The sequence below is a fragment of the Perissodus microlepis genome, chromosome 7 (genome assembly GCF_051167445.1).
Source record: "Perissodus microlepis isolate ML-2025 ecotype Zambia chromosome 7, ASM5116744v1, whole genome shotgun sequence".
Classification (NCBI taxonomy): Eukaryota; Metazoa; Chordata; class Actinopteri; order Cichliformes; family Cichlidae; genus Perissodus; species Perissodus microlepis.
In genome coordinates, this window is record NC_140467.1 from 60,924,902 (window position 1) to 60,937,033 (window position 12,132).

General features: G+C 40.0%; 1 protein-coding gene across 1 annotated transcript; it reads right to left on the reverse strand.

The window, feature by feature from the left end:
* Positions 1-10,873, reverse strand: LOC146384444 (fibulin-7-like). The gene is made up of 7 exons (XM_084936394.1): positions 10,711-10,873; positions 8,520-8,670; positions 8,134-8,304; positions 7,794-8,054; positions 7,485-7,622; positions 7,253-7,388; positions 1-2,687 (listed from the first exon to the last, which is right to left on the reverse strand). The coding sequence occupies exons 1-7, from the start codon at positions 10,804-10,806 to the stop codon at positions 2,327-2,329; spliced, it is 1,314 nt and encodes a 437-aa protein (XP_084792520.1). The 5' UTR covers positions 10,807-10,873; the 3' UTR covers positions 1-2,326.
* Between the last annotated feature and the right edge of the window lie 1,259 nt (positions 10,874-12,132).

The window sequence follows — 12,132 nt, forward strand, 5'->3', positions numbered from 1 at the left end:
TCGAGGTAAATGTGTTTATTCTGTAGTTTGGGGAAAATCATAATACAAAGTTTGCAAACAGAGTATCAGCAAAGACCTTGAAGTTTTAATACAGAGAGTAAAAATGCTGAGTCGTGCACAGCCACGGTGTATCAGCACCTCTGATGACGTTATCATCAGGTAAATCACCGCAGGTTTTTCCAGAATCCTTAACCATGCAAAGCCTGATGAATCATGAAATAATTTCCATATAAATTGTTTTACTTTATTCCATTCAGCGTTTTGGGGGCAATTTATTTAGGAACAAAAATTGTCACACTGATGATGTAGAGCTCTCAAAAACTCATGTCAAATACGTTACAGGGTTAAATGCTTCTCAGTCTTTGAATAATTGGAAAATCCAATAAAACAATTGCTTAGACAATTTACAGACGGTTAGACGTGCTGAGCTGTGTTCGGGGTTAAATGATGTCTTTTCATTATGCTGGATACATTTTTATGGTCTTACAGAGCTTCAAAAATGTTTTATGAAGGGAACATTTAACTAACTCGTTCCCAAAAGACAATATCTCGTTCCAGGTGTTCTCATTTCCCACAAGAGAATAACTTCTTTTCACAATACAATTACCCTGGGCAATAATTAAAAACAAAATCACACCAATACCTCCTGAGAACAAGATAATGAACTTGTTCCTGGAATTCATTTAACTTGTTCAAATGGCGGATAAAAGTTTCTTATCTCCTGCACACAGCTGGTTCCCAGAAGTAGTTTGATTTCTGCACACGAGTGAAGGTTGAGGTTTAGTTTGTCATCGCTGAAGTCAAGGTTGCTATCGTGTGGTTAAAGTTAGGAAACAGAGTCACTGTTTTCATGAGATCCACAACATCCTCAGCACAAGAAAATATTAAAACACAAAATGCCTCATTTTTCTTACAGAGTTTGAGAAAACAGAACTTTTGAATAAGTGATGATATCAGCTTCAGTTGTTTGAACATGTTACAGAAACCTTTGTGCTTCCTTTCATGTTCATTTAGCTCAACTAGCTGGGTTAGGCTCCTGACGTGAATCAGTGGAAGTAAGATGATGGATGGTTGAATGGATGCGTTGTTTATGGTTTTTATTGTTCCAGTGAATGGACTGGAAAACAATAACCACAGTTGTAAACATAAAAAACAAATGTGGGCGACACATCCCTGCATTCTCTATAGATGTGTTTAAAAATTGAAAGTGACATGAACTTTGACCTGTAGTTTTTCAGAGGTGATGGAAGGACTTTCTCAAACATATAATTTGCGCAACCTTTAATTAACTGGTTTGGCTGAATTTGTGCTCCAGTTCGCTGACTTTTGTTTTGCCTCCAGGGTCACTGAATTTCCTCATTTCCAGCTCCATATTTTAATGATGGCATCCGTAGAGTAGCTCTATATGACTGAAGGAAGGTTTTGTATAAACATGTGTGTAAAAAGCAGTATTAAACCTTTTAATATGAACTAAACCAATAAGGAGAATGTACAGGTTGTACTCTAACATCCATACTTAGAATGGTGCACTAAGTAGTGCCAGTGTAGCGTAGCATCCTAGCAATCTAAGTCCAAGTTGGTGTTAGCTTTCTACAGAAGTGACTTTGGTAGAGAACAGACTCTTAAAAACGAACATGTAACAAACATTAGATTAGTTAGAATGTTTTTTTTAAAAAAAGATTGTTTTTCAATACAAAATAATTTAAAATATATGTCAAATTGAAGAATGTGATGCTAGGTGGGACCCAACAGAGTAAAGGTCTTTATAAAAACAAACAAACAACAACTTTAATTTATTCCTGTCAGTTCATGTTTCTTATTAAGGCAACTATCTCTGATTGGCTGTCCTTCCCAAAAACAAAAGTGTGTGGGAGGGACTTAAGATGACCATATTAGGAATATCTACTCTCGGTGACATCATTCCAACAGTAGAAAAAAACAACTTTGTGAAGCCTGAGCTTTTGTCTCACAAGGTTTACTTCTACATGTGCTGACCTCATTATCTGAAACTTATCTGGTTGTGTTCAAAAACAACATATTACACATATATATGTCAAGAAAATGATGTAAGGCAGAGCAGGCCCACTTCAAAATCCTAATTACTAAATATTAGGTCTTCCTGAATCTGGCTATGTTATGCTCTATATACAAAATTCATATTTTTGAAAAGAACTAGAAAATTACAGTTAGTCACCTACAAAGAGGTCAAAAACACTCAGTGGTTCCACGTCCACTCTTCATCCTGCCCTGAAACGTCTTCATCAGTACAGTCAGAGTTCAGCTTATCTCCTTCTACAACCCCCGGGTAACCGTCATCACTTCCTTTCTAAAACTCGTACGGAGACACGAACAGGGTGACCTTGGTGAGGTAGCGGCCCAGCAGGTTGTTGTGCTCCAGCTCGCTCATCTCCACCTCGGCTTCTAGCGTGGCCGGCCCCTTGATGGGCGTCACCAGGAGGAGGGTGCCCGTCTGTCTGCCCGAGCGCTGCACACTAAAGTGGCCCCGGCCGCGACCGCCGGCGAGGCCGAATCGCAGCGTGTCGCCCAGCACGCGAGCGGCAGACACCCGGAAGAGGATGCGCGGGGCGGACATGTTGGACACTACAGAGAGGAAGTGGAAGGAGATGGAGTTTGGTGCCTGAGTGCATGGCTTGTCTCCCAGCATGCACGGGTTCCTCTCACACCGCCTGAAGGAACACAAAGAGGGTAAACATTATTGGTTTTTAGTTATTCACGGGTTTTAGTCATTGTTATGGAACAACCGGCCTGCTTTCTGTCCTAATCTAAGATGAACAAGTACAAAAAACAGCAGACCGAGGCCTCAGGGCTTCAGCTGCCCTCAGCAGCACTGAATTGGATAAATGGAAGAAAAAGATTTCAACATACTCAATTACAGAAGGACAACTAACTAACATGTGATCTAAAAGATTTTCTAAAACGGGCTCACTTCTCCTTAAGACCATCTTTTTGGACCTGTCCAGACAGCTTTCAGAATAGCGTCTACTTTTAAAGCACTACATGGACCCTGTGATGTCACCTCACACTTGAGGGTTATTGCAATCATAAAGAGTCCACCGTTCCCAAGCCTGAATGTGGCCTCATACATTCACATGCACTGCTTAAAAAATTTAAAGATCAAAATCAAATCAGTTTTATTTATATAGCACTTTGGTCAACAGTTGTTGTTTTTAAAAGTACTGTACAATAGAAAAATCAGGTAACATTTAAAAGGAAAGGAAAATAATAAGAATAAAATAATGACAGACTCATACAGAATTAAAAGCCAAGGAGTAAAAATGGGTCTTTAAAATGCATGAAAACCCAGGAATGTCCTGATGTGCCTTCCTGAAGGAGTCGGATTATCTGTGAAACCTCTGTGAGCTAAACCATTCCTGTTTTCGAGTTTTCTCATGGTTGCCCCTCTACTGCACCTGTCGTTAACTTTTTACACCAAAGCAACTGACACAACCAGCGTTTCTTAACTGACTAGATCGAGCTCACAGAAGAATTTGATGCTAAACTCTAATAAAAAAGTGTTATGTGTTAGTGCTACTTTTATTTATTTTATTTTTTTTAAGCACTGGACTTTTTGGCATTCAGATTTTGCAAAATGAACTCCAGCTGTGAGGCATGTTAGTGGAGCATCACTGAAGGGATAAGTTAGCTGATACAAATTTCAAAACTCATTATTTAATTTGTTTTCGATTGAAATTGAATATTACTTAAACTCTCTTAAATTGACTTCCAATAAAAAAGGTTTATCATAGATTGAAATTCATTCAGAAATGTTTAACGAATTAGCTGTCACAGATACAACTTTCAACTTTTTTTTTCCCTTTATTTATTTATCCTTCTTATTTCATTGTACTGTATATTGTTACTGTTATTTGCCCTGTATGTCTACTGTACAAACTGAACTGGAATGACTGACTGTTCGCTTTATAATTTCAAATAAAGTTCGAAGAAAAAAAAAAAAGATAAGTTAGCTGATACAGCAAACCAGACAAAACATGATGATTAGAACGAGAGAGCGAGAGAGAAGAAACCTGTTTGGATGCTTGACATGATCTGAAAAAGGTGATTTAGTTGTAATTTGAGAGAAGTGCAGATTATTAGTTAGAGAACATTAATTAAACTTTTCAAGCGATCGTTCTGTCTTTGTGATGACTCTTTTGAGGGCACCCATTGGTTTTGAATAACTCTTTTCACGTCCTGTAAAATGCTTTTATATTCATCACTCTGTGACGTATATATTTTTAATCCAGTTTAATCTGATTAGCTTCAGCATGCTAATGCCTCCTACCACGTAAAGCTACACTTCATGGTTAGCTTGTGAGTCATAGTTAGCAAAAAAAACCCATCTGAGGTCAGTCTTGGGTCAAAAACTTCTTCTACATCTCCAACAAAGTGTGGTTGCGGGTTGGAACGCATTCTTGTATTCTTCATCTTCATCGACTTCCTGTCTCCTCTACAGTAGAATCCAGTCTGATTGTTTATGGTTCTCCAGAGACGCCATGATTGTTTAGTCATCCCCAGAGTAATCTGTTAAAATCCTGAAATGATCCTAGTCTCCTGAAATGATACCCTGCTCTTGTACTCATGGGTAAGGACCTGCTTTTCTCAGAAATTGACATAAACACTGAAAGTGAACACATGATTTTGTTTGTTATATGCTGGAGAGAGTGCAGGCGTACTCTGCACTCTCCCAGATTCAGAGTTAGGTTTGGGACGGTGTTTTTTAGACATACATGGCTGAAATGTTTGACAAAGTTAGTGTTTTCTGTCATATATCTTCTGTCCCAGTAGTGAACGTTCATATTAAACATAACAAAAGTTGAGTGATAATAACTCAGTATATGTACAAGTAACCTCTGTGAGCCAAAAGCTCAGATGGTCTGAAACATGGACTGCCACTAAACTCACAGCTTATATGTATATTTTTTCTCTAAGTGGTCAGAGAGAGTTATCCTTCATATGGTCATCTCAGTTATGGAACCCACATGCGGTTCAAAACTTTTACTAGGAGTTCAATTTTTCAATTATATTTTTATAGAGCGCCAAATCACAAAAACAATTGCCTTAATGCGCTTTATATTGTAAAGGTAAAGACCCTACAATAATACATACAGAGAAAACACCAACAATCATATGACCCTATGAGCAAGCGCTTTGGTGACAGTAGGAAGGAAAAACTCCCTTTTAACAGGAAGAAACCTCCGACAGGAATAGGCTCAGGAAGGGGCGGGGCCATCTTCTGCGGCCGGTTGGGGGTTGGGGTGAGTTAAAACAGCTCATTTCAGACAGAGCATGAATGAATGAAAGGTTTATTTTGAACTGTGAATCATGCAAATCTTAAAAAATTATTTTAAACAAGATTCTACCTCAAGAGGCTTTTGTTAATGTTAATATTTGACGCATTTGTAAAATGGTATCAAGGGTTGATATTTTTTAAAGGTTTTGTATCAAAGTTAGAAATTCTTTTGTGATGGCCCTAATGTGAGGAATTTCACTACATACAGTCTTTCATCCTTCCTCTGCTGCCATTTGTTCTAGTCTTATGCAAAATGATTCTTAGTTTTTAATTGATGTGTTAAAATTTTATAGTTAAAATACTTCAGAGTAACGTTTCCACTGCAAATCTTCTCAGAAAACATTTTGCACAACCCTTGAACTAAGCCAAACACCCTGGAGAGCCTGTGTGCCTGCAATCTTCATGTTTTTTGTGACCAAAATACAGGAAACAGATGATACAACAGCTGTTTTCTGCAAACGTTTGTCTTGAATTTGTGGCTTGCTAAATCATCTTTATCCAAGTCCCTCTTTAGCTAGTGTGTCCAACAAAAGGCTCGCTCAGATTACATGCCTTTGACATCCTCTTTCAAATCGAAGATGAATGATGGGCAACTTTTACAGTAAGTTCTCCCAATAGTTTATTTTTTCTTTTGGTGGTTTTCCCCACAAAGAAGTGATCAGGTCAATCCTCATAAATATGATTCTCCTCACTATCAACCCAGTGCTTTGATGTGTGATAAATACATTATTTGCTTTTCATGCAATTACTGTATTGACTGTATTTGTCTTGCAGTTTCTTGGGTTTGACTGGGGGAATTTTTGCAATTTGGCATCTCCGTGATTCCAGGTGTGGAAAAGATTTGAAGTACTTGAACAATCTGCTGTGGTAAACACGTCCAGTGCTGTAAACACGTTTCAAGGTTCTTGACCGATCAGCTAACTGGAGCCTGAAAACTCAGCAGTTCATCTGAGGCCAAACCTCAGCCTGACTCTCAGCCCAGATTCTGCCAGAGCTAAGAGATGGGTGGAGGAGGGAAGTGGTTAACTGTGAGGTTGAGGTCATTGTTTGTCAAATATTTCTTTATCGCTGTCCCTGTCATTGACTTTATGTCTGATTCTTTTTCTTCTGAGGTGACAGGTTTATGGTTTTGATTGTGTCTTCGTGTTTCTGGGTGCTGTTTAATTGCACTCTCGATGTGTGATTTAAATTGAGTGTAGTTCAGGGCAGTCATTCTTTTGACTGCTTGTTCGCTAGTTTCAAATTCAGACTGTCAGTTTTGTTTTCATCCACAGTTGTTGGACTAATAGACAAAGTCCATAGAACTTGGAGAGTTTCCAGATGTTTTGCAACTCTCTGGATTGCCTCAAACAGCATGTGGACTGATTTTTGACCAATGGGACAAATATCACACCACTTAGCTCATTTGAATCACAGACAGATTGTTTTGGTTTTTGGGTTCAAATCACACTCTAACCTTTCTTTATTCGAGTTAATATTAGTGAGTCCCACTCACACAGACTTAGAGACTGGTTGGAAATCATTTGGCAACCATCGGTTGATAGGAAAAAGTGTCTAGCCCTCGACCCACTGCTGAGTGGTTGCTTCTAGTGTGAAACTGGTTGCAAACAGGTATTTGGTGCTGTACCAAAAACCTTTTTATTATTGTTAAGGCACCACAGGTTGCCATGGTCACCAGTAGTTTGCATGGAAGATGCCAGTTTGTTTGTCCACCATCAAAAACTACTTGCCAAGTAGTGCTGAAACTGTGAAAAGTGAGCTGCAAACTGGAAACTCAGACTGTTTGACTTTAAAGTAAATAGTGAGATTCGCAAACTTTCAGATTGTACAAACGAAAGGTTTATGTGGAGATATGGAGACACAAACAGGACACAGAAGGTAAGATAGAAGAGAACAGCTCAGAGGAAGGTTGAGGAGAAAAAGGGCGGTAAGTACTCATACATGGACGATGTTTTGATGTACGTGGCGTTTTTCATGCGAGGACACTCCACCGTCACGCACTGGAAACCTCCGTAGGTGTTCACACACAGCTGGTCTGCTGTGCAGTTGTGCATCCGGTTTTCACACTCGTCAATGTCTGAATGCAAAAGGTCAAAGGTGAGAGGTACAACTACAAGGGCGCAGACATCTTAAACATTCCCCAAATAGAACAGGATGACCTCTGAACTCTGACCTGTGCAGCCGCGGCCGTCTCTGGTCAGGTCGTACCCGGACGGACAGATGCAGTGGAAGCTGCCGGGTGTGTTCACGCACTGATGGAGGCAGAGCAGGCCAGGCTGACCGAGGGGAAACAGATGGCACTCGTCGATATCTGAAACAGACACAAGCAAAATTCTAGTCGATTAATCGGTCGGTTGATTGAAAGAAAATTTACATCCAACAATTTTGGTTCTCAAGCGAAGATATTGAAAATCGATTTTTTTAACTGCTGAGAATGATCAGCGTTTCGTTAATGTGGTGGTTATTGGTATGGACTGATCACCTGTGCAGATGTTGTTGTCACGGCCTGATATGGTGAAGCCCACGTCACAGGTGCAGCGGGTGGAGCCCAGGAAGTGTGTGCAGTGAGAGGGTCGTACTGAAGAGGAGGGAGAGGATGACGTGGGTGATTGGTGAGAAAGTGAAGTTGCTGAAGAGGATGCTGACAGAGCAGCAGAAGCAGGAAATGATGACGAAGAGGAGGTGGAGGAGGAGGGAGAAGCGGGAGAGAAGGAGGGGAGGGAGTTGGCGGTGCTGTTGAGGCCTGAAAAGAAAAACCAGGTTTAAAAAAACAGAAGCACAAAACTTTGAAGCAGAACTGTGATTGACCTCCGGAGACTCACGTCTGCACATGGGCTGCTGACCGCTCCACTTCAGAGACTCCAGACACACTCGGGTCCGAGGACCAATCAGCTCATAGCCGGACTTGCACAGGAAGTGGACCTCGTGTCCGATGCCAAACACCCTGCCCAGTCTGCGGCCGTGAGCGGGGGGATCCGGTTTGGGGCAGGATGCTGGAAGGCAAAACATTTCTGTCTGAGATAATCTTAATCCACCTGCTGGACCTCAGAAAAGTTATACACCAGCTCAAACCCTGTGGTCATCTGGAACAGACACCAGGAACTGACGGAGCTCCAGTGTGTCAGCCTCCCCTGCAGCTGCGCCACAAACCACTGCCACAGGGACACTACACCAAAAACTCCTCCCACTTTTACCATTTATTTTTTACCTATTTTAAAGACGGCCATGGTGCTGTTGTGCAGGGCACTAATCTTCTTCTTTAGTGAGCGCAGGCCCTGCTGGTAGGACGTCTCATGGACTGCCAGCATCTTCTCCACCTGCCGCAGCGAGTTCAGCAGATCGTGAGTGGGTGGACACTCCTGTGGGGGCGGGACGAGGAGGGGTTAGATCCATCTAATCCATCTAATCTTTGTCTTTTTGGCACTTTTATAATAAGCCGAGTAAATTCTGGGGCCAGAACACCAAAACCATGAGCTGACTCAAGCTCAAATGTGCACGGTGGATGTGGGTGTATACTTCTAAATGCCTCCTATCACAATAAATATTCATTAATTACTATTAATTCTATCTTTAGGCCCAAATTATAATGAAAACAAAGTTTTTCCAAGGTTGTAATAATTTGTTTGGCTAGAGGCAGAAGATGACCATCACATTCTGTTTGCAGGTGTGAGGTCTGCACACAGAGGTGAGGTTTTTCAGAGCTGCATTTAAGCCTGGGTGAAAACTGAACCAGAAGCGGCCGCTCACCTCACAATCACTGTTGAAACACAGCTTAACTCGGCGCTGCTGCCACACAGCGAACCTGTGGTTTGTGTTTTCGGTGTTTGGAGGCGTTCCTTTGGTTTCTTACAGGCAGTGAAGACTAAGGAGCATGAACCTGAGCCCTGCGTGCTGAGCTGCAGCTACTATGTATTTAAACAGACTTTGGTGTTGGTGTGAGTAATCAAACTCTAATGACAATAAAAACAAGAATTCGTTCGTGCACTTTGATTGATTTGACCAGGGCTAAGGGTGTGTCATAGTCGTTGATTTTCTTTTTTTTAATTTTAGTTTTTTGGACATTATTTAACAGTACACAAGATTAAAAAGTTCAAAGAGCTCCACTTGATTTAAATTTACCTGAATCAAATTGAAGGTCATGCTCCTGTGCACCTTTGCTCTGAGCAGAACTCCTAATGTGTCATCTTATACTTTCTGCTTCTAGCTGGACCTTCTCCAACATGTCAGAAAGATGAATCTTCAATTTGATCTTAATTTTTTGAAGCACACAAAGCTACAGTTTGAAGATATGTGTTTGTGATGCCTGAAATTCCAGGTCAGGTCATTTCTGCTGAATGTTCTGACTCAGAAACATCTGGATATTACAGATGCTCAGAAACGTGTGTCCCTGCTGCTCTTTGCCTTCAGGTTGGAAAACTGGATTCTTGAAAACTGCTCAGTCTTAGTTGGAGACCGAGCTCTCATCATCAGCGATGATTGTCTGCATAAATGTTTAATTCAGTTTGAAAAACGAGTTGATGTTTGTGTTTAGCATAGAAGAATCTAAAAATATCAGCCATGCTTGAAGCTCTCAGGACATGCAAGAGAAGATGATTATGAACATCATATGGCCAAATTTACAGAGCTAAATGGATTTTTCTTTGTTATATCTATAATCATAGTGTGTGGTACTGCACTATGTTTCAATAAATAATCTCAAATATATTTTTAATCTAAAAAAGATCACGATCTGTCTCTTGATCAGATCATGTTCCAACTTTTTTGACTCTCTAAGAAATAAAACTTGGATATAAAATCATTTTGATGTCAACTTTTACTCAAAAACATTTAGACCCAAAATGCTGACCTAAGTAATTAGATTACATGTAAATCTACCATGTAATTTTATTACATGAGTACAATGTAAAAAAAAAAAATTAAACTTACTTCATTTTGCTTGATGATTTTTTATTTGAACTTTATATGAACTTTTGATTTCATATATTTCATTTGCACTTTACTCAAAATTGTTCCTTCATAATTATGAGGATCAAAAATCATTTTTTCAGTGTCCTACTAATTAGAGAGGGGTCAGCTGATATTTTAAACATAATTCTAATGCATTATTTTAGCTTTAGGGGATGACTTTTTTTTTTTTCAGGAATATCATCTCCAAGACTGGGAACATTAAAGTGTTATAGCCTAAAAGCTATAAAAGTAAAATGCAAACATGATAAGAACTATTCTTATGTATTTTATTTAAGAAAACCAGTCGTAATTTTTTTTTTATTACATTAAAATTGATTGAATACATACATTATATTGAATTAGTCTTATGAGACCTTCGGTCCAAATATAGATGATTTCATGTTTTTCTTGTTTTTTTAAAAAGCATGACCAAGTCAGACACCGGTACCAACCTGAGCAGAAGAAGAATAAATCTGATGAAGGCTGATCATCATCGTCAGCGTAATGACTCCAGCAGCCTTCATCCTGGATAAAAGCTCCATCCTCATGATGATCCGTCTTCAGCTCCTCTGCTGCGTCCTCAGAACTGAACCATCTCTTCTCCTGCTCTTTCTTTTCGAGGGCACTCGCCAAATTTCTCCTGCGCTCCCTCACAACCCTCCCTCCACCTCCACCTTCACCTCCACCCACCTCCCTGTCAGGCATGTTGGAGGTGGAAGCTGAAGCCAGAGGAGGAGGAGGAGAAGAAGGAGGGCCCACATCTGGAACATGCTGTCCCTTCTTCTTCTTTTTTTTTTTTTTATAAACCATCAGCAAATCCAGAAATAGACTTAAATTATAAGGAGAAGTCAGCTGGCAGTGGTGTCTTTTAATCATCCCCCGTTGGTGGGGAGTATTTCAGATTCGCTCTCCAACTCAGGAATGTGGCTCCTGCTCCAATTACAGTCACTATAAAGCCCCACTTTTTTTGAAACCCCAAACTTGCCTCGTTGCAGCATAATGTCATGTTGCTCCTAAATGACAAAGCAGCGATATCTGAGGCAGAAGCCCCCGCCTCGGTTATCCCCCACTCAGAAAGAGAAAAAAAAAGAGGTGTAGAGATCCTGGAAGAGATTTTAGAAAAGACCCTGCAGCTGCTACAAGTCCAAACTTCAACTTAAACTCAGAGTCATATATAAGGTATGATAATGGCAGAGTATGCATGCACACTATAATCTCCTATACAGCACTCTAAACACATGAAAATCCCCAAAAGGAAAAACACATCTGCTGAATTTGGAATTATAACGTTTAATTGGAAGTAAATAAAAAAGATGATTGAACCAGACTCCATCAAACAAGGCCTTGAATTTCCTTGAAGAGCCTGGAATTTCATGTGCAGTGAGCGCAGAGGGACACACACTCTTTCACGCATTTGTTAAAAACACAAAAGAACCATTTGCACAGCTATAAACTGTCTTTATGGAAGATTATTGGAAAAAACAAAAAGAAGCACATTTTGATTTTTAACATGCCTAAAATTAGAACACTGAGTCCACACAAGATATGTGCTTAAATAACAGATATGTCATCATAAGTAAACTAACAGAATACAAACCCCAAAAAGGGGGTTGGGTATTCATACCAGATGCCAGCTGGTATGAAATAGAGATGCTTTAGTTTTATTCTCTTATTAGAGTTATTCTTGAATTATCATAATTAATGTCGGTCCAAGTTCAGCATTGCAAGTGAGCATATTGTTATGATGTCATCGTTTTGTGAGGTGTAAAAAAACAAAAACAGCCAATGTGCACTCAGGAAAACATTGAAAATAAAAGGCTGTTAGGATTGGGGCTGGGGGTTGGGATGTGATCGTGGTTAGGGTTATAGCGCTA